This window comes from Panthera uncia, chromosome B1 (genome assembly GCF_023721935.1).
Source record: "Panthera uncia isolate 11264 chromosome B1, Puncia_PCG_1.0, whole genome shotgun sequence".
Taxonomy (NCBI): Eukaryota; Metazoa; Chordata; class Mammalia; order Carnivora; family Felidae; genus Panthera; species Panthera uncia.
The window spans coordinates 86,037,869-86,060,793 of record NC_064811.1 but is presented as its reverse complement, the minus strand read 5'-3'; the positions used below and the strand labels follow the sequence as shown (position 1 = coordinate 86,060,793).

General features: G+C 33.7%; 1 protein-coding gene across 1 annotated transcript in view; it reads right to left on the bottom strand.

The window, feature by feature from the left end:
* The window catches only part of TET2 (tet methylcytosine dioxygenase 2), a 134,736-nt gene that overhangs the window by 6,784 nt on the left and 105,027 nt on the right, over positions 1–22,925 (bottom strand). The window contains 3 exon segments of the mRNA XM_049630952.1: positions 2,320–2,457; positions 10,151–10,240; positions 12,762–12,912. Of these exon segments, the coding sequence (XP_049486909.1) occupies positions 2,320–2,457; positions 10,151–10,240; positions 12,762–12,912 (379 nt within the window).

The following is a 22,925-nucleotide window of genomic DNA, read 5'->3' as shown; positions in this document are numbered from 1 at the left end:
TCTACTGGGCCAGGTCAGTGACATGCATATTACCAAAAAACCACATCTGTCTGTTATTAAGGGTGATTGCATCAAAATGGTACAGGGAGATAGACAAGTTCATGTTGACTTTTTTTTTTTCCTTTCCTTTTGTGTTTGGGCGGGGAGGGGGGCGGTCTATCATGAACCTGTGGTGACTTTGTTCTTCACATACATTTCTTACTCTAAGGGAAGAAGCAACACTCCCACCAAACAGAAGCAATCTCCCACTTTTCACCCTTCAAAAATAGATGTGAAGCCTCTTCAAAAAGAGGCCGAAAGTTATACCAAATGATTTCCTCTGTTTTTGCTAATATCACATTCACCTAATCTCATACTTCGTACACAATGAAATTTTGCATCTATCCTCACACTTGACTTCAAACTCTCCTTCACTGTGCTTAAGACATTTTCACAAGAGACCAAAGAGAAATATAAATATGTGAAATGGAAGATTTGGTTGATATAGGTAATGTGTAACTTAACACTGCTTCTACCTTCTTGTCTCCTCTGTACTTGTTAAACCTAACTTACTGTTTCTCTTCTCTCTTATTTCTTTTGTAGGATATCACAACATACAAGGGTCTATTCCAAGAAAGGGGGGAAAAACTACTTCTCTTGCTTTGATAATTTAATGATACTTTTCCTCTTTTGTTAGCCACAGTCATATTGGTTTTGATGAAAGATTATCTGTTGGTTTTAAAATACCAGATTTTAGTATTTAGCGTTTTTGACTAATGCAGAAAAAAATGTGAGCATGATTATTTAAAGTCCGAGGCAATATAAAATCACTAGAAGATACTCTTGAAAGGAATGTGATCATAACAGACTTACCTTGATAGAGAAGTTTAATATGAGGTGGCACTAAAATGAGTTTTCACTTCCTATACATCAAAGTCTTCCAAATCCATGTCTCTGATCACTTATTACCTTTTCCCACATGTTATTAGTTCTTACCTAGTGCTGCTTTCCTTTGCACCTGATGGAAACTGTGACCTATCAGAGGCAAATTCCTTCAGGCAAAGCCTTTTTCTCATCCCTGCCTACTCTTCATTCCCTTGCTAGAGTGAAACATGGTTATCTTTAGGATCTACCGTAGCATTTTTTTTCCCTCCAGAATCTAGCCTAGCCTCCTAATAGTGAGCATGTGTTCAATACACAATTAGTGAAGGTTTTACATTTTTATTATTAAAAAAAAAATTCTGACTTCTGTTTTAGACTATTAACCTGATACTTTTTCTGCTTTTCAACAAAAACTTCATATCAGGTTCTGTGAATTACTTCCACCATTGCTTACCACCTGAATTCTTCTCTACCCTAGACTATAATTTTAGTTTCTGTATTCTATTTTTTTTAATGTTTATTTATTTTTGAGAGAGAGAGAGAGAGAGAGAGAAAGGAGAGAGAGAGAGAGAGAGAGAGAGAGAGAGAGAGAGAGAGAGAATCCCAAGCAGGCTCTTCTATGCTGTCAGCACAGAGACCGACATGGGGCTCCAACTCACGAACTGTGAGATCATGACTGAACCAAAATCAAGAGTCAGACATTTAACCAACTGAGCCCCCCAGGTGCCCCATGTATTCTATTTTTCATTTTAAGTCTCACTGGTCATCTTCCTCAACTACACATATATCCATGTTGATGACTCACTAGGTAGATTACTTTATAGTTTCTTCACTTGAATTTTTCATTCCTTATTTTCACCCTGGTTTATGCCTCAACATGCAAGGCCACACTGTGGACTCTGTCAGTATGGAACCCTGTTCTACCCTAAGACCATGTCCATTTTCTCCATTTAGCATAACCTCTGATTATACAGCCTGATCCAGTCCATCTGCTGTAATATGTAGTAATAATGGGCTCTTTTGTACTTTGAATCTTCTATAGTGGTTGCTGTGCCATGGATGATGCATTTTTCATTTGTACTTCTTTCTGCGAGGTAGATTGGTGCCTTGGCTTGTATATGGCTTTTTCACTTTACTGATTATAACCTACCAGATGCCTGACATTGAATTTTGAAGGAACTTTTGGCAGCTAATGGTAGTTGGCAATGCAATCACTGGTTTAGTTCTGTACCAAGCGTTTCCATGATTTTCATGTGCTTATCAACTGTTTTCCACTCATGTGACAACCTGTTATAAGAGTACTAGATATGTCAAATGAGGGCACCTTTGCAACAGCAATTCATTCATGAAAACACTTGTGCAATGACATCTGCAGAGAACATATTACTCTAATCACAGGATAACTTCCAGCCTTCCACTCTTCAACAGGCTGTGCTAACTGTTCTGTGCCCCACTTACCAATGTGCTGCCATTCTGCATGTTGTGTAAGTCTCTATGGGCATGAGCACAGAAGTCCAAACATGCAGTGACCCCTGAGAATGGACGGCCTTCCTTCAGACCCAGTCGGCATTCTGGTGCTCTGTGTTCATATTCAATCTGAAAAACAGAAGCATGTGTGTGAATGGGGAACTACTTAGGCATTTGAAATTCTTAGGCATACATTTGAGAAAAAAGTATAAGACCTGTGCACTGAGCAGATCAGAAAGATTTTTTAGTATTTAGGTTATTCAGAATTAAAAAAAAAAAAAAGTTGCATATATTATATCCAGAAATACAACGGAATGACACAAAACAGACCAAACGTTTTGACATGGTAAAGTTTTTATTTTACAGTGTTGAAGTATAACTGACATACATTAAACAGTATATATTTAAAGTGTACTATTTGATTAGTTTTGACATGAGTATATGTGAAACCATTGTCACAATCAAAATAACGTACCTATCCGTTACTCCCAAAAGTTTCTTCCTTCCGCTTTTAAATTCATGTCTCTTCCTTTGTTCCCAGGAAACTACTGATCTGCTTTCTGTAACTACAGATTAGTTTACATTTTCTAGAATTTTATATAAATGGGTCTGTTTTGAGTTAATTTTTATATATGGCATAAGATTAAGAGTCAAGGTTAGTTTTCTTCCATATGGCTATCCAACTGTTCAAACACTACTGCAAAGATAAATTATCCTTTGCCACTAAATTGTCTTTTTTTGAAAATCAACTGATTGTACATGCTGGACCTATTTCTGGACTTTCTATTCTTATTGTTTGGTATATAATAGTGTAGTGGGTATGTATGTGTATATATGCCAACATCACTGTCTTGATTACTAGTAAATATAGATTTTTAGTGAATCTTGAAATCAGGGATTATAACTCTCCAAATTCTGATCTTCTTTTTGAAAATTGTTTGACTATTCCAGATCCTTTGCATTTGTCTTTCTATATATTTACAAACACCCTGTCAATTCCTTCAAAACACTTGGTAACATTTTGATAGGTCATATACTAAGTCCATTGAATGACTTGGGGAAAACTGACATCTTAAAAATATTAGTCCTGTGATCCATAAACATAGTAGACCTTTCCATTTGGGGTCTTTTATAATTTCTCTCAGCAATGTATTATAGTTTTCAGTGCACAGGTCTTACATGTTTTGTCAAATGACAAATTCTTATGTCTAAGAATTTCATATTTTTGATGTTATTTAATTGCTATTGGTTTTGACTGCAATTTTTAGTTGTTTATTACTAGTATATAGAAATACAGTTGATTTATTTTTGCAACTTTGCTGAACAATTTATTAGAAGTTTTTGGGTCTTTGGAACTTTCTATGTAGACAAGTGTCTACATTATAAGGACAATTTTATTTCTATTCAATCTGTACACTCCTTATTTCTTTTTCTTGCCTATTTCCCTAAAACTTCCAGTTAGATATTAAATAAAAGTGGTAAAAATGGATGTCCTTGTCTTGTTTCTAATCTTAGGGGTAAAGCTTTCAGTCTTTCACTATTAAATATGAAGTTAGCTTTAGGTTTTTCAATTATGCACCTTATGGGGCTGAGAAAGTTCCCTTCTATGGATATTAAATATTGCTAAGTGCTTTTTCCTCTATCTATTGAGATAATCATATTTACCCCATTATGTTGGCTAATGTGGTGAATCACACTGATTAAAAAATTTTTAATGTTTACTTTTGAGAGAGACAGAGACAGAGCGGGGGAGGGGCAGAGAGAGAATGGGAGACACAGAATCTGAAGCAGGCTCCAGGCTCTGAGTTGTCAGCATGGGGTCTGATGCAGGGCTGGAACTCATAGACTGTGAGATCATGACCTGAGCTGAAGTCAGACACTTAACTGACTGAGCCACTTAGTCAATCAATCATGATTGATTTTTGAATGTTAAACAAAACGAAATAAACTCCATTTGATCATGATATATCCTTTTTGCACACTGTTGTCTAATTGACTAAAATTTTGTGAAGAATTGTCATATCAATATTTTTTAAGAATATTGGACTATAGTCTTCTTTTTCTTTTACTGCCTTTGTCTAGTTCTAGTATCAGGATATTTCCAGCTTTGTAAAATGAGTTGGGAAGTTTATTCCTTTTCTATTTTCTAGAAGAGTTTCCACTGAATTGTTACTATTTCTTCCTTAAAATATTAGTCAGATTTGAAAGGGAAATTATCTGGGCCTGGAATTTTTGGAAAAGCTTTCAACTAAAAATTCAATATCTTTAATAAATATAGGATGACTTATGGTATTTATTTTTTTCTTTAGTCATCTTTGGTAATTTGTGTTTAAGTACTTTTCTCATTTCATCTAAGTTGTTGAATTTATTGGCATAAAATTTTAATAATATTATTCCTTTAATGTCTGTAGGATCTATAGTGATGTCTCATCTCTAATTCTTGATATTGGCCTTTTGTACCTTCTCTTTTTTTTCTTGATTGAATTGATGCAAAATACTAGCTTTTGGTGTCACTGATTTATGCTATTTTCTGTATTCCATTTCATTGATTTATGTTCTTTAGTTTTTCCTTCCTTCCATCTTTTAGGGCTCATATTGCTGTCCTTTTCCAAGTTTCTTAGAGAAGCCACCTAAATCATTAATTTGAGACTTTATATATATTTTCTGAAGTTTATTTTTATTTTACTTATTATTTTTTTAATGTTTATCTTTGAGAGAGAGACAGAGTGTAAGTGGGAGGGACAGAGAGAGAAGGAGACATAGGTTCTGAAGCAGGCTCTAGGTTCTGAGCTGTCAGCACAGAGCCCAACATGGGGCTTGAACTCATGAACCATGAGATCATGACCTGAGCCAATGTTGGATGCTTAACCAACTGAGCCATCCAGGTGTCCCAAAGTTTGTTTATTTTTGAGAGAGAGAGCACCCATGAGGAGAGGGCCAGAGAGAGAGAGGAAGAGAGACAAACCCAAGCAGGCTCTGTGCTGACAGAGGAGAGCCTAATGCCAGGCTCAATCTTGTGGAATGTGAGATATGACCTGAGCTGAAACCAAGGGTTGGATGCTTAACCAACTGAGCCCCCAGGTGCCCCTATATTTTTCTAATAAGTATTCAATGCTATAAATGTCTCTCTAAGCAAGGCTTTATAGCTTCATTCCACAAATTTCAAGGTCATGTCTTCATATTCTTTTTGTTTTTAAATGTTTATTTTGAGAGACAGAGTGCATGTGTGCACATGCATGACTGAAGGAGGGGCAGAGAGAGACAATCTCAAGCAGGCTCATGGCTGTCAGTGCAGAGCCCAACATGGGACTTGATTTCATGAACCATGATATCATGACCTGAGCTGAAATCAAGAGTCAGATGCTTAACTGACTGAGTCACCCAGGCACCCCCAAGTCTTCATTTTTATTCAGTTTGAAATACTTTCTAATTTCCCTGTGAATTATTCTTTGGCTCCTAGGTTATTTAGGAATATGTTTCTCAGTTTCCAGATACTTAGAAATTTTGTGGAAATACCGGTACAGATTTTTCATTTAACTTCATTGTGGCCAGAGAACATATTTTGAGGCTTTATAATATATTGATACTTGCTTTATGACTCACTATACAGTCTATCATGATAAAACTTCCTGTACACTTGAAAATAATGTTAATTCTGTTGGGTGAGGAATTCTATACATGTCAATAAGGTCAAGTTGGTTAAAAGTGCTGTTTAAGTCTTCTGTCTCCTTAGTGATTTTGTATTTGTTCTAACAGTTATTGAGAGAGATGTACTGAAATCTCTGACTGTAATTGTAGATCCATTTCTTTTTATAGTTCTATCAGTTTTGTTTAATAAAATCTGAAGCTCTGTACATAGTTAGGATTATCATGTTTTCTTGATGAACTGCCCCCTTTTTTTATTATTAAATGATCTTCTTTATAGTTTATAATATTCTTTGCTATGAAATCTACTTTGTTATTAATATGATCATTCCAGCTTTCCTTAGATTGATATTAGCATATTTCTTGGTTCCTGGTTTTTTTCAATATTATAATTGTTCAATATCAATGTTATTATTTAGTATCACAAACTCTGCTTTTTTAATTGGGAATGTTAAAAGCCATTCACATTTAATATGATTTTTGATATGGTTGGGATTAAATATACCAATTTTCTATTTGCTTTATATTTGTCTTATCTTTAATTTGGTTCCATAATCCTTTTAAATACATTTTGGATTGATTCTATTTTTTTCCTTTTTACTGGTAGATTAGCTGGTAGATTTTTTTACTGCTAGATTTTTTTTTTTTTAAATGGCTGCTTCCCTTAAGGTTTACGATATATTCTTTATCTTCTTACACTCTACATTCAAGAAATACTATACTACTCTACATATAACATAAGGCCCTTACAACAGTATACTTTCAATTCCCCAGCCTCTGTGTTACTTCTACATGTTATAAAGTTTAAGGCACATTGTTCATATATATTTTTAATAGCAAATTATCTTTAAATTTCTTTTGAAATAAGGAAAAAGTTTTTTTTATTTACATAGCTACTATTTATGATGTTTTTCTTTCCTTTTTGTCAACACAGACTTCTATCTGGTATCATTTTCTTTTACTGGCAGGCTTCCTTTAATATTTTTAAAGTGTTAGTCTGCTGATGGTAAATTATTTCAGCATTTGTATGTTTGAAACAAATTTTGTTTTGCCTTTACTTTTTTTTTTTTAATGTTTATTTTTCAGAGAGAGAGATAGAATGAGAGAGGGGGAGGGGCAGAGAAAGAGAAAAAGAGAGAACAGAATCCGAAGCAGGCTCTAGGCTCTGAGCTGTCAGCACTGAGCCCAACACTGGGCTTGAACTCAAGAACCGTGATATCATGACCTGAGCCAAAGTTGGACGTTTAACTGACTGAGCCATCTAGGCACTCCCTTGCCTTTACTTTTGAAGTTTTTCCTGGGTATAGATTTCTGGGTTGACAAGAGTTTTTTTTTCTTACATTTTTCTCTGATGTGAAGCTTAACTTCAACAATAAGACTTTATAAAATCAAGGAACAAAGCAAAGGAAGAGCATTTAGATATGAGAAATAAGTACAATATATCCAGTTGGGGAAGAGACAAAAATCAAATGGTAGGCTTTGATAGCATCCATAACCTCAAAAGGTCTTCCCATGTGCTGTGGGAAAGACCACATGGCTGTTTTTTTTTGATCTTTAAACAATATTAAGACATACGGATGAATATTACCCAATAGTACATACTAGGCAATATAAAAAATACCTTATCTATCTTTAACCATGATTGATTTAATTTATATATACAACTATTTTTTATGTATGAATGTATGTATATATTTAAATTTTATTTTGTGGTAAGAATACATAACATGAGATCTACCTTTTCAACAGAATTTTAAGTGTCCATTATTGTTGGCAATAGGTGCACATTGCAAAGCAGATCTCTAGAGCTCATTCATCTTGCTTAACTGAAACTTTCTGACCATTTATTAGTACATCTACACATGTATCGATATATAAATACTGAAACACATCTAAAGAATTATATGTAATCTTCTTGTTATAACTAAAATTTGGGGTACCTTCATATTTTGGATACTCTAAGTTCAGGAAATGCATAAAATGCTCCAAACATAATATAGTAGGGTGGAATATAAATGCTTAGAAAATCAGGTGTGTATGACACCATCTATAGTAAGAATCAAAGGAGTAAAAAGAACACCAATGCTTTGTTATTCTGTCCCCTTTTCCAGCTAAAGCCATTAGGTTAATAGCACCTATAAAAATTTTTATTCAACAGAAAATGGCCAAACTTGAAATCTAGCAACATAGACTCAATTCATTTTCTTTTTATAGCTTGATTTATTGTGTTTCTCACTTGGAATTATTTTATAACAGTACTAAAACATTCCATATACTTTTCTGTGATACTTACCAAAGTAGATAAGGTTGTAAAATAACAGTATTAATCCTACTACTATTAACAGCATTAAAAATAATCTTCATACACATCATATATATTTCTAAAAGCCTGAGTTGTGACATAAAACAAGTTTATAAACAGATCGTTATTAAATTTGCTTCCTTTGCTCACACTTAAAAAAAGAAAGAGCTGAGGTTTGGGGAAAGTATTAAAGTCCACAATAGAAACAAGAGTAGCTAAATCATTAAATGAGTATTGGTCTCCCCTGTGTGTCTCTGCTATATAAATTAATCCCATTAGTCTTTAATGTTATTAAATGACAACGTTTGCCAAATGTACCGCTCTTCATACTTCCTTGTACCCCCTGCCACTGTGTACTCTGCTCTGGATACCTGCATCACCTCCAGCTTTCCTCCATTTATCAGTCTCTCTCTTTCCCTTAAATCTTTAACCTCCCTTACTCTATTGTGCCTACTCCCAGCATTTACTTCACTGCTTTCTCATCCTCCACTCCTAAAATGTCAGTGTACGCCAGAATCCCATCAGAATCCCTTCTCTTTATAATCTCCACTCTGAAAACATGCATTCACTCCTTGTGAATTCGACTACTTCTTGCATTTTGGTGACTCCCAAATCTACATAATTAGCCTGGATTTTTCTCAGGATTTTCCATCTAATTATACTAAAGGATGTCAAACATAGTATGCCCAAAATGAAATTTATCATTTCACCCATTTGTCCCCAAACCTACTTTTCCTCACTGATTCCAAGTACTAGTTAATAGAACAACCTGTCCAAGCCAGAAATTTGGTGGCTCCTCAAATTGTCTCTTCTGCTCATCCTCAAATCCAATTGGTAAGTTCTACAAGTTCTACCTCAAATTTCACATACTTATTTCCTTTATTCTTTCACTACTGCCATTTCTTTAATGTAGGACTTTAACATCTCTTGTCCAGTGACTGCACTAGCTTACTCCTCCAATTTAATCTTACACTAACCTAAGTTGTATTTCACTTAATTTGGCTTGTTCAGTGACCATTTTAAATTAAATCACTTTACACTCTCCTGTCCCCAACACACACTTAAAACGCCCCAATGGTAGCCTTCTTACATACAGGATAAAGTTCAAAGTTCAAAGATCTTTATACGGTCTCCAAGGCCATTTGTGACCTTACATCTCTACTTTCAGGGAGAACTTTTTTGTTCCTTCAGAAATGAGCATACCTCTATCCCAGCTGTTAATGTATTATTCTGTAATTGTTATTTTACATATCTCTGCCTTAAAGGAGTTCCTTAAAGGAAGGAATTCCTTAAAGACAAAAACCTACAATACTCATCTTTACATCCACAGTGACTAAATACAGCATCTAGTTTATAACAGGTTTCCATTTGATGCTTCTGTTGTTGATGTCACAATGACAGGAAAGACTTTACAGTTTTTTTTTCCTCCTTCATGAGCATTTCTGAACAAATGACCTAGCTTTCCAAACTGGTATAGCCTAGACCACACTCATAAAATAGGAAACAAGTGTTTCAGCTTGGTTCATGGAGCCAAGGCCAAATAAAATGAAGATAATCTAGCAAAATCAGACATATCTGGACACATGTATGTACACTTGCAAAGTAGTACACTCATAATATGTATAGACCTTCTGTGAAAAGTTAATAGGTGGTTAGAACCTATGGTTTGGGTCACATAATTTTAATTAATCACCAAAGTCTACTTACAGAAGAGATACGAGACAAGATTAGTGGATACAACAGCTTGTTAGATTCACAATCTTTACACGTTAAAAGACCAACAATAAGCTCTTTTTGATGATATTTCTTTGAAAGTATGTAGGTCATCAATAATAAACTGTTCTAATCATTGTCCATAATTATTTATAAACTTACCTGATTATTATATGCATCAGGTGCAAGTTTCTTGTATGTTGGTGCCATAAGAGTAGACAGGTTTTGTAAATGAGACTCCAGTTTCTCTTCCTGTTTAAAATGAATATTCTACATATTAAATTCTAAATCCTTTTTATATGTGAGAGAGGCTATCAGTAAAAAATTTCCCCCTATATCTTAGATCCAAATGACAATATATAGTATCTTTCTTATTAAATAACTAAGGTTTCCTAACATGACTATGTCTTTTTTTACATATTTAAATTCAAGTTAGTTAACTTACAGTGTAGTATTGGTTTCAGGAGTAGAACCCAGTGATTCGTCACTTACATATAATACCCAGTGCTCATCCCAACAAGTGCCCTCCCTAATGCCCATCAGCCCTCCCCCCACCAACCTCCCCTCCGGCAATCCTGTTTGTTCTCTGTCTTTAAGTGTCTCTTATGGTTTGCCTCCCTCACTGTTTTAATCTTATTTTTCCTTCCCTTATGTTCATCTGTTTTGTTTCTCAAATTCCACAAAATTTCCAAGCAAAAAGTATACACCATCTAATTTTGTATGTGTTATTAGAATATCTAGCTCTTTGGTATTTTTATGATGTTAACTTTATACTTTGTATGTAGATACTCAGCATTTTATAAATATAAGCCTATGCCAGTAACAGGATAGGAGTATGAAGCCATAGAGTCTTAAAGAGGTCACATTCTCTACTCCTCCAATTAGCTGCCAAGGAAGATAAACCATTGGAAAGATTTGTTTGGCTCTCTTTATATTTTTAAGTGCTTATATTAAAAAGTTCAAAATCTGAAAAGATCTTTCCATTGAACAAAAAATTACTAGATGCTTCAAATACGGATAAAACTCTCAGAAGTAGATTGTGGTATATTTGAAGAACTTTGTAAAGTTTACTTGAAAGGAGGAATGTTCAGTTGCTCCTCCTCCCTACAAAGAACAGATTTTCCAGGTAATATGCTTATAAAATGAGAGGCGATGATACTCAGTTATTCCATTCATCCTTAGAGGTTCTCATTTCATAGTGATTATTTCTCTAAGAATGTTGATGTAACTACCTGGCAGAGATATACTAATTTGTATTTTAGAAGGTGAGGAGGTTTCTAAGGCAGGCTCTCCTACCGCCCTGAGGGAGGATGTGCCTATCCATCTCCAGGATTTGCTTTATATTAAATCTGGTGAAAGTGATAAACTTTTATAAAATATAAGTAAAAAAAAAGCTCTCCAGTGTGGGAAATTAAAGTGGCTGATGACATGTAGCCCATTTAATAAAGTTTATTAAAAATATAATCCTGTGGGGGTGCTTGGGTGGCTTAGTCAATTAAGCTTTCGACTTCAGCTCAGGTCATGACTTCACAGTGTGAGTTTGAGCCCCACATCTGGCTCCTTGCTGGCAGTGCAGAGCCTGCATGGCATTCTCTCTCTCTCTCCCTCCCCCACTTGTGCGCACACTCTCCCTCAAAATAAATAAACTTTATATGTACATACACACACACACACACACACGTTTATATATATAATATATATAAAATCCTGTGAAGAAAATTACATCATGGTTTCAAGAGTTTTTGCACTTTATTAAATTTCCACTTACTATTATAGTCACAAATAATAAAGCAACAAAGTTTTCATTTAGAGGGACATATCAATACTATAGTATGCATAGTATAACTATAAATTTCAATTGCATTTAATCTTTGTAAGATAATTGTAAGGTTCAGAGAGTCAGTAAAAATTTGGTCATATCTAAATGTAAACATACTGAAGTTTTTGGATTATTCAATGAGCAAACTCTAGAAGCTACCCAAAAGTTGTTATATTTGAGACCCATGTGTAAGTTATATTTGAGAAATATATAAATTCTTTAAAAAATTTTTTTTTAATGTTTGTTTATTTTTGAGAGAGAGACACAGAATGTAAGCAGGGGAGGGGCAGAGAGAGGGAGACACAGAATCCGAAACAGGCTCCAGGCTCCGAGCTGTCAGCACAGAGCGCAATGCGGCGTTTGAAGTCACGAACCGTGAGATCATGACCTGAACTGAAGTCGGATGCTTAACTGACTGAGCCATCTAGGTACCCCAAGAGAAATATATAATTTCAATTACATTTATATTAAAATCTAAATATTTTTTAGTTTCTTGAGTGCATTCATTATAACTTTAAGCTATCAAATCTCAGGGTATGAAAATGTGATTAGAAATGGTCTTTACTGAACGTGGCAGTGATGAATATGACTTTTTTAATTCAGGTTTGAAAGATGAAAGTTGTAACAATGAAATGTTAACATTTAGTTTTAATACCAAAGTGACAGTTATTTAAAACTCTAGAATTAACATGAAAGATAAGTATAGAAGACCATAGGTATTAAGAGTTTATTTTGCTCAAATTTTACTACTTTGGTATCACGTGGTTGTTATTATGCTAACTTTATCAAATATTATAATGTGTATCTACAATTTAGCGTAAATTTTGATTTACCTCAGAGGTGAAATTCTCTATGTTAATGAGAGTTTAACTGAGTATGTCATACTGTTCACTTCATCTGTACTCATCAATTCTCCATGAAAAATACAGATTATATATCAGGAAGTACACAAACCTCTTTTGGGTCATCCCCAAGCAGCTTAAATTTTCTTGGGATCTTGCTTCTGGCAAACTTACATCCATTGTAGTACATACTCCACGAACAACCAAAAGAAAATGAGGCACCACAGGTCTCGGGGTCCAGCCCTTGACAGGCACAGGTTCTCCTGAGGGATCAAAGGACCAAGTTCATAGCTATCAATAACATTTATGTAGGCTACCAATCTTGTATTTTGGATGTCTGCATGCAAAAATGAATAAAAATTAGTTTTAAAAGAAGTTTAACTCTATTAATTAAGCCTGCCATAACCACATCAGAAAATAACTATTTTAATTGATTTTGAAACACAATTTAAATGACTCTTTATTTTAACATATCACACAGAAAATTACACATAATTTTACAGCTTGCAAATGCTCACAAATAAAACATACTCAAGTAAGTAGCACTCAAAGTAAGAAACAAACATATACTGGCACTCCACAATCTCCTAATATGCCCAGTAAGCTGTAATAATAATTTCTATCAGAAGAGATTAGTTGTGCCAATTTCATTCTGTATACAGTGTACTGTATATATATATGGGGGTGTATATGTATGTGCAGTTTTGCATATTTTTATACTATAGTATGTATATGTATATATATGTATGTATATACACACACACATTTTTGCTTACTCATATATATACTATATAGCATATTTTTATTTTTATTTATACAGAATACCATGTTTATTTTTATTTATAAATGTAGTATAAAAATGGGTAAAACTCTATACACAGGTACACACATACACACAATTAGATAGTATAAGCTTATTTGTGTCTTGTTATTTTTGTTCAACATTATGTTTGGGATATCCATATCATTGCATATAGTTGTACTTTTTCATGTGTTTATTCATTGAGTGCAATTTTCCATTGTATAAATATTTCACAAATTAACCATTGTACCATTAATAGGCACTTGAATACTTTCCAGTTTTTGGCTAAAATACAGTATTATGACTTTAGAGCCTAAGCCAGATATATCCTAAGAAACATAAGCAGACAAATTCAGCAAAGAAACCAAAAACAAAAAACCAAAGAAATAAAAAATGATGAAACAACCTACTAGGAAAACTAGTATTCTATTATGATTATTGTTATTAGTATTTATTATTCAATTATTTTTTCCAGATTTTTTGAGGTATAATTGACAAATAGTTAAGATATTGAAAGTGTACAAAGTGATTTGATGTATGTGTGCATTGTGAAAGGATTTGCCCACTGAGTAGTTAATATATCTATTACCTCACATATTTAACTCCCCTTTTTTTGGTAAAGAACATTTAAGTTATATTCTTTTAGCAAATTCCAATTATACAATACAGTATTATCAACTATAGTCCCCATACTACACATTAGATCCTTAGACCTGATTCATTTTATAACTGAAAGACTGTACCCTTTTATCAACCTTTCCCTATTTCCCCTGTCCCCACAACCACTTTTCTACTCTGTTTCAGAGTTCTACTTTTTGGTTTGTTTCTTTTTGATTCCACACAGAAGTAACATCATGTAGTATTTGTCTTTCTCTGCTTCGCTTAGTTCACTTAGCATAATGTCTTCCAGATTTATCCATCTTGTTACAAATGACAAGATTCCCTCCTTTTTTAAGACTGAATAATACCTTTCTCTTTCCCTCCCCTCCCCTCTCCTCTCCCCTCCCCCTCCTTCCCTCCTTTCCTGCCCCTCTCCTTCCCTTCCTTTCTTTCCCCTCTCCCTCTTTCTCCATACCAGATCATCTTTATCCACTCACCCATTGGTGGACTCTTAGGTTGTCTCTACATATTTTTTAGTGCAGATAATGCTGCAATGAACACTGAAGTGCATAATCTCTTTGAGATAATGATTTCATTTCCTTTGGATATATACTCAGAAGGGGGGTTGCTGGGTCATAATAGAAGTGGTAGTTCTATTGTTAATTTTTTGAAGAATCTCCATACTGTTTTCCATAGTGTACCAGTTTATGCTCTCATTAACAGTATACAAGGATTCCTTTTCTCCACATTCTTGCTAGCATTCTTATCTTTTTGGTAATAAACATCCCAACGGGTGTCAGTTGATATCTCATAGTTTTTATTTGTATCTCCCCAATGATTAGTGATGTTGAGCACATTTTCATGTACCTGTTTGCCATTTGTACGCATTCTCGGTAAAAATGTCTATTCAGGTCCTTTGCCCAATTTAATTGGTTTGCTTTTTTGCTATTGAGTTGTATAGGTTCTTTGCATACTTGGATATTAATCTCTTTCTGGGTGTCTGGTTTGAAAACATTTTCTCCCATTCCATAAACTGCTTCTTCATTTTGTTGATGATTTCCTCTACTGTTCAGCTTTTTGGTTTGCTGTAGTCACTCTTACTTTGCTTTTGTTGCCTTTGCTGTTGTTGTTAAATGCAAAAAACCACTGTCAAGATCAATTCCAAGAAGTTTACCCCTATGTTTTTTTTTTTTTTCCCCTGGGAGTTTTACAGTTTCAGGTCTTCTGTTCAAAACTTTAATCCATTTTGAGTTGATTTTTGTGTACAGTGTAGGAGAGGTCCAGTTTAATTCTTCTGTGTGTGATATCCACTTTCCCCAATAGCACTTATTGAAGAATGATCCTTCTCCCATTGTATAGTCTTGGTTTCATTAAAAAAATTAATTGACCATATTTTCATACATGTATTTGTTGGCTTTGAATTCGGTTCCATTGATTAAAGTGTTTGTTTTGATGCCAGTACCATACTGTTTAATTAATATAGCTCTGCAATATAGTTTGAAATCAGAAAGTATAATGGCTCCAGCTTTGCTTTTCATTCTCAAGACTGCTTTGACCGTTTGGGGTCATTTGTGATTCCCTATAAATTTAGGATTCGTTTTTCAATTACCATGAAAAATGCCATTGGAATTTTGATAGAGAATGCATTGATTGCACAGATTGTTTTGGGTACTATGGGCATTTTAACAATATTGATTCTTCCAATCCATGAACATAGGCTATCCTTCCATTTATTTGTCTTTTTTGATTTCTTTCATCAATCTTTTGGGGTTTCGGTACACAGATTTTTCATCTCCTTGCTTAAATTTATTGCTAGGTGTTTTATTCTTTTTCATGCTTGTGTAAATGTGATTGTTTCCTTAATTTCTCTTTCTGTTAGTTCGTTGTTAGTATATAGAAACACAACTGATTTTTGTATATTGATGTATGCTACAACTTTACTGAATTTGTTTATTAGTTCTAACAGTTTTTTTGATGAGGTCTTTAGAATTTTCTATCTGTAATATCATGTCCTCTACATATAGTGATACTTTTACTTCATCCTTTATTTGGATGCCTTTTATTTTCTTGCCAGATTGTTCTGGCTAGTATTTCGAATAATTTATTGAATGAAAGTGGTGACAGTAGGCATTTTTTTGTCTTATTCCTGATCTTAGAGTAAAGCCTTTCAGCTTTTCATCACTGAGTATAATGTTAACTGTGGTTTCCTCATATGTGGTCTTTATTATGTTGAGGTACTTTCCTTCTATACTCAGTTTTTATTATGAAAGGATGTTGAACTTTGTCAAACATGTTTTCTGTGCTTCTTGAGATGATTATACAATTTTAATCCTTAATTTTGTTAATGTGGAATTGATTGGGTATGTTGAACCATTCTTGCATTTCTGGAGTAAATCCCACTTGATTACGGTATATGATCCTTTTAATGTACTATTGGACTTGGTTTGCTAATATTCTGTTGAGAGTTTTTGCATTTAACTTTTCATCAGGGATACTGGCAGATCATTTTCTGTTTTTGTAGTGTCCTTGTCTGGTTTTGGTATCAGTGTAATGTTGGCCTTGTAAAGTGAGTTTGTAAATAATTCCTTTTCTTCAACTTTCTGAAAGAGTTTGAGGACTGTGAATTCATCTTCAAATGTTTGGTAGAATTCACCATTGAGGCCATCTGATCCTGGACTTTTCTTTGTTGTGAGGTTTCTGATTACTGGCTCAATATCCTTACTAGTAATTGGTCTGTTCAGATTTTCTTTTTCTTCATGATTCAGTTTTGGTAAGTTGTATGTGTTTAGGAAGTTAGCAATTTCCTCTAGGTTGTCCAACCTGTGGGTGTACAATTGTTCATAGTGTTCAGTTATAATCTTTTGTATTTGTGTGGTATCACCTGAAATGTCTTCTCTTTCATTTATAATTGTATTTCTTTGAGTCCTCCTTTTTCTTCGTAAGTGTAAAGGTTTATTATTTTGTTTATATTTTCAAAAAAGTAGCTCTTAGTTTCATTCATCTTTTCCATTGTCTTTTTAGTCTCTACTTCATTTATTTCCACTCTGACGCTTATTATTTCCTTCCTTCTGCTAACTTTGGGCTTAGTTTGTTCTTCTTTATTAGTTTCCTTGAAGTGTAAAGTTAGGTCGTAACTTTACCTTAAAGACCTTAAAGAAGGTCGTAACCTTCAAAACAACTCACATTTATAGTAAAAATCAGCAGCCTGGCAACCACTGGAAGTGGCAGAATTAGGTTAGCTATTCTCTAGTGCCCCATTGTCAGAAAAGTGTCATTATTTTACCTATTTGGTAGTTCTCTACAAGACACTAATAGCAAGGCTGTCTTCATTTTACCTTAGAGTTCACCTAGTATGTACAGCCTTTTCCCCAGCAGGTGTTTGTAACTGTTAACCACTGTGACTGCCTGAGGTGGTGGGTAACAGTTGGCATTTAAAAAAAAAAAAAAAAAAAGGCTAATTCAAAAGCTTAAAGTTAAATTATTGGAAAGAAGATATCCATAGGAGGCTTTCAAAAGCCAACATGTTCCTGGTAAGCCAGAAAGCCATATGCATATTGTATGTTCACTCACAAAAGACATAAACTCTAAACTGACTAAACTTGAAGCTCTGCACAAGCAGGGAATAAAGGGGTAAGGCAGAGTTGTAAATTGCCTGGCTGACTGTTGAAGGCATGCTCCAAAACACATACAGAACTCCCGTGGTAAAGACTGGAAGACTTACTGGTTTTAGGTAACTAAGGATCTCTGTCTAATCATTAGGTGACCACTAAGCTAACCAAGCAGAGATTTCCACAGCTGCTCATGAGGAAATAATATAGATTTTACTGAAATAGTTCAGAAAAGTCACTAAACTAACAACAATAACAAAGCCTGGGTAGGGCAGAGAATCTAATTTCCTAAATTACCACATTATATTATTCGAAACGTCCAGTTTGTAACAATTATAAAACATACAAAGAAACAAAGTGTGGTCAATACAGAGGAAGAAAGCAGTTAATAGAAATTGTCAATGAGGAAGTTCAGATGTAAGACTACTAAACAAAGACTTTGAGTTATTATTTTAAGTATGTTCAAAAAAATTGAAGGAAACCATGCTTAACAAATTAAAAGTAGGGGTGCCTGGGTGGTTCAGGTCGTTAAGTGTCTGACTCTTGATTTAGGCTTGGATCATGATCTCATGGTTTGTTGGTTGGAATCCTGAACCTCACCCCTCTCTCTGACCATCCCCCACTCTTTCTCTCTCTGCCCCCCTCTTTCAAATAAATAAACTTTAAAAAAGTAACTAAAAGTAGGAAAACAATGTTTTATCAAGTAGATGAGATAAAACGAAATAGAAACTATAATAATAAAATGGGAATTCTGGAATTGGAAAGTAAAATAACTTAAAGTAGAAGGTCCATTAGAATGGTTCAACAGTAGACTTGAGTAAGAGAGAGAAAAAGCAGTGGGGAAAGAAGCTGAAAATAGGTCAGTTGAGATTATCCAGTCCAAGAAACAGAAAGAAAAAAGAATGAAGTAAAAATAGCAGAACATCTGAGACCTATGGGGATACTATCAAGCATACCAACATATTCATAATGAACATCCACAAAGTAGATGAGGGAGAGTAAGAGAGTATGAAGTAGGAAAACTATCTGAAGAAATAATAGCCCAAACTCCCCAAATTTGATGAACAACATTAACCTATACATTCAAGAAGCTCAGCTAATTCCAAGTAGCATGAAAATTGTTCCACACCTAGAATAATTATAAAACTGTTGAAAGCCAAAGGTAAAGAATCTTGAAAGCAGCAAGAAAACTCATCATATGCAAGAGATTTTCAATAAGATTAACAGCTGATGATGCATAAGACATATGGAGGCTAGAGGCGCTGGGATGACATATTTAAATGTTGCAAGAAAAAGATCATCAACTAAGAAATTCTATATATATCAAAACTATGCTTTAAAAGTGAATAATAAACTAAGGTATTCCATGACAAATATTAGAGTGTTTATTGCTATTAGCCCTACTCTACAAGAAATTTTAAATGGAGTCCTTCAGTCTGACAGGAAAGAACACTAGACAGTAATTGAATCCACATGAAAATACAAAGAACACCAGTAAAAGTAAACACATAGGAAAATAGAAACAACCTTATATACATATGGTTTTTTAACTCTTTTTTCTATCTGATGTAAAGGCAACCATATAAAGCAGTAATTATAAATCTGTGTTAATGTATATACAATGCATAAAATTGTATGACAATAACAGCACAAAGGTAAAGGGGTGATTGGAGCTGTATAGGAACAAAGTTTCTGTATATCAGTGTAATTAAATTGGTATTACTTTAAATTAGATTGTTATAAGATGTTAACTAAAATCCCCAAGACAACTACTAAATATGTAACTCCAAAAAATGTAATAAAAGTGACAAGGGAGTTAAAATGTTGCACTAGAAATATCCATTAAACACAAAATAAGACAGTGATGGAAGAAGAGTTAAACAAAAGACATACAGAAACTGATAATAAATTGGCAAACAATAAATCCTACTTCAACAGTAATTACATTTACTGTATATGGTTTAAATAATATAATTAAAAGGCAAAGACTGGAAAAATGGATTGAGAATTTCAACTATCTGCCATCTATGAGACTTGGTTTAAGGGTACAAATAGACTGAAAATAAATGGATAGAAGAAATCATGTAAACAGTGATTAAAAGAGAACTGGAGTAGCTATACTAATAACAAAGTAGGATTTCAGACAATATTATTACCAAAAACAAGTACATTTTATAATAATAAAAGGGTCAGTTCATAAAGATGTAACAACTATAAACACACATGAACCTAAAAATAGGGTACCAAAATAAATAAAGAAAAAAATGACAGAATGAAAGGGAAAAAGATATATCTACTGTTGAAAGTGGAGTACTGAATAATAACAACTAGACAAAACTGAGGAACAAAAACACTAAGTCAACTAAGTTAACTAGTATCTAGAGTACACTTCACCAAACAGCAGAATACACATTCTTCTCAAATGTGCATGGAACATTCTCTAGGACAGACTATATGGCAGATCATAAAGCAAAGCTACCTAAATTTAAATGATTAAAATCATGCAAAGTGTATTCGTTATCAATGTAGTGAAATTATGAATGGAGAAGCAGCAAAGGTGGGTAATTAATCAATATGTATGTATGACACACTCCTAAATAATCAGTGAGTTAACTAAAAAAATCATAAGGGAAGTTAGAAAATACCCTGCAATAAATGAAAATAAAAAGTTAAACTTTATGGGATACATCTAAAGCAGAAGTAGAGGGAAATTTATAGCTTTACATACCTGTATTTAAAAAGTTCTGAAATCAGTAAACTAATCTTCTACCTTAAAAATCCAGAAAAAGAGCAAAGTAAACACAATGCAAATGGCATGAAGGAAATACTAAAGACTAGAGTGGAAATTAATGAAATAAGAAATAGAGACATAGAAATAAAAATGAAATAAAAAATAGAAATAGATAAAATCAAAGAAATCAAAAGTTTTTTGGAAGGATCAACAAAACTGAGAAAACTACACAGACTAAACAAGAAAAGTAAGAGAAAACCCAAACTACAAAATTAGGCATTAAAAACAGGATACTACTACTGACCTTATAAATTATAAGGTAATACTATAAAAATGATAGATCAACAAAGTAGATAACCCAGATGAATTGGACATATTCTTAGACACAAACTACTGAAACTGACTCAAACAGGAAGAGAGAATATAAATATAACTACAACCAATATAAAGACTGAGTTAATAACAATAATAAACCTGCCAACAAAGATAAACCCAGAACTACATGACTTTGCTGGTGAATTCCACCAAACACTTAAGGAATTAGCCTCAATCCTTTACAAATTCTTCCAAAAATAGAAGAGGGAACACTTTTCAATGCATTCTATGAATCCAGTATTAACCTGATACCAAAAACAAAGACATCCCAAGAATGTAATATACTAATATCATTCATTAATATAAAGGCAAGAATCCTAACAAAATACCAGCAAACATATTTCAACAACATGAAAGATTTATACATTATAGTCATTTGTGATTTATCTCAGAAATGCAATGTTGGGCCAATGTACAAAAAATTAAAGCAATATAACACATGATCATCTTAGCAGATGCAGAAAAAGTACAATATCTTTTCATAATAAAAATAACTAGAATAGAAAAAAAAATCCTCTACCTGATAAAGAGCTTCCACAAAACCTACAGCTAGCATAATACTTAATAGTGAAAAATTGAAAGTTTTTCCCCTAAAATCAGGAACAAGACAAAAATGTTTGCTCTTGTCAATTCCATTCAATATCTACTGCAGGTTCTTTTTTTTTTTTTTTTTTTTTAACGTTTTTATTTATTTTTGAGACAGAGAGAGACACAGCATGAACGGGGGAGGGTCAGAGAGAGAGGGAGACACAGAATTGGAAGCAGGCTCCAGGCTCTGAGCCATCAGCCCAGAGCCCGACGCGGGGCTCGAACTCGCGGATCGCGAGATCGTGACCGGAGCTGAAGTCGCACGCTTAACTGACTGAGCCACCCAGGTGCCCCTCTACTGCAGGTTCTAGCCAGGAAAATTTAGGCAAGAAAAAGAAATAAAGGTACTCAGATTGGAAAGGAAGAAATTAAACTATCTGTATGTGTAGATGAAATAATCTTGTATGTAGTAAATCCTAAGGAATCTATCAAAAAAGTTAGTACTAATAAATTTGTAAGTCTGCAGAATACAAGATGAATACATAAAAACTTAATTGTTGCACGAAGACTTAATGAAAATGAAGAGCTAAATGAAACAGAGATAAGCAATATGCCTGATAAAAAAAAATCAAAATAATGGCCATAGATACTGGACTTGAAAAAAAGGTGAATGAACTGAGTCAGAACTTCAACAAAGAGAAAGAATGTATAAAAATAACCAGTGTTAGCTGAAGTATTCAGTATCTGAAATGAAAAATGTCCTGGAGGGAATCCACAGCAGGTCAGAGGATGCAGAAGAATGGATCAGTTATCTGGAATATAAGAGATGGAAAGCAACCAAGCTGAACAGCAAAAAGGAAAAATAATTAAAAAAATGAGAATAACCTGAGACTCTCCAACATCATCAAGCAAAATAACATTCACATTATAGGGATCCCAGAAGGATATGAGGGAGAGAAGGGGGCAGAAAACATATTTGAAAAAAATAAGAGCTATAAACCTCCCTAATTTAGGGAAGGAAACAATTTTATCTACAAAAATTAGTCAAGGGACAAATAAAAATATGTAAAATATGACACTGTATACACAAAATATGGAAGGAGCACAAAATTTTCATGCTTTTGTGTGTTCAAATTTAAGTGCAATTAACTCAATACACACAGCTATACACACAAGATGTTCTATATGAACCCAATGGTAACCACAAATGAAAAACTTATAATAGGTACACAAAATAAAGTAAAAGGAATCCAAGCATAACATCAAAGCAAGTCATCAAACCACAAGAGAAGAAAACCAGAGAAGAAAAAAGGAATAGAGACCTACAAAAAATACCAGAAACCATTAACAAAATAGCATTAAATACATACCTATCAACAATGACTTGGAATGTAAATGAACTAAATGCTCCATTCAAAAGATATGAGATGACTGGCTGAAAAACAAGACCCATCCATATACTGTCTACAAGAAAAGAACTTAAACCTAAACACTCACATAAACTGAAAGTGAAAGGATGGAAAAAGATACTCCATGCAAACAGGAAAGAAAAAAAAATGCAGTAGCAATATTTATATTAGACAAAATAGATTTTAAAACGAAGACAGTAGTAAGAGACCAGGGACTACATAA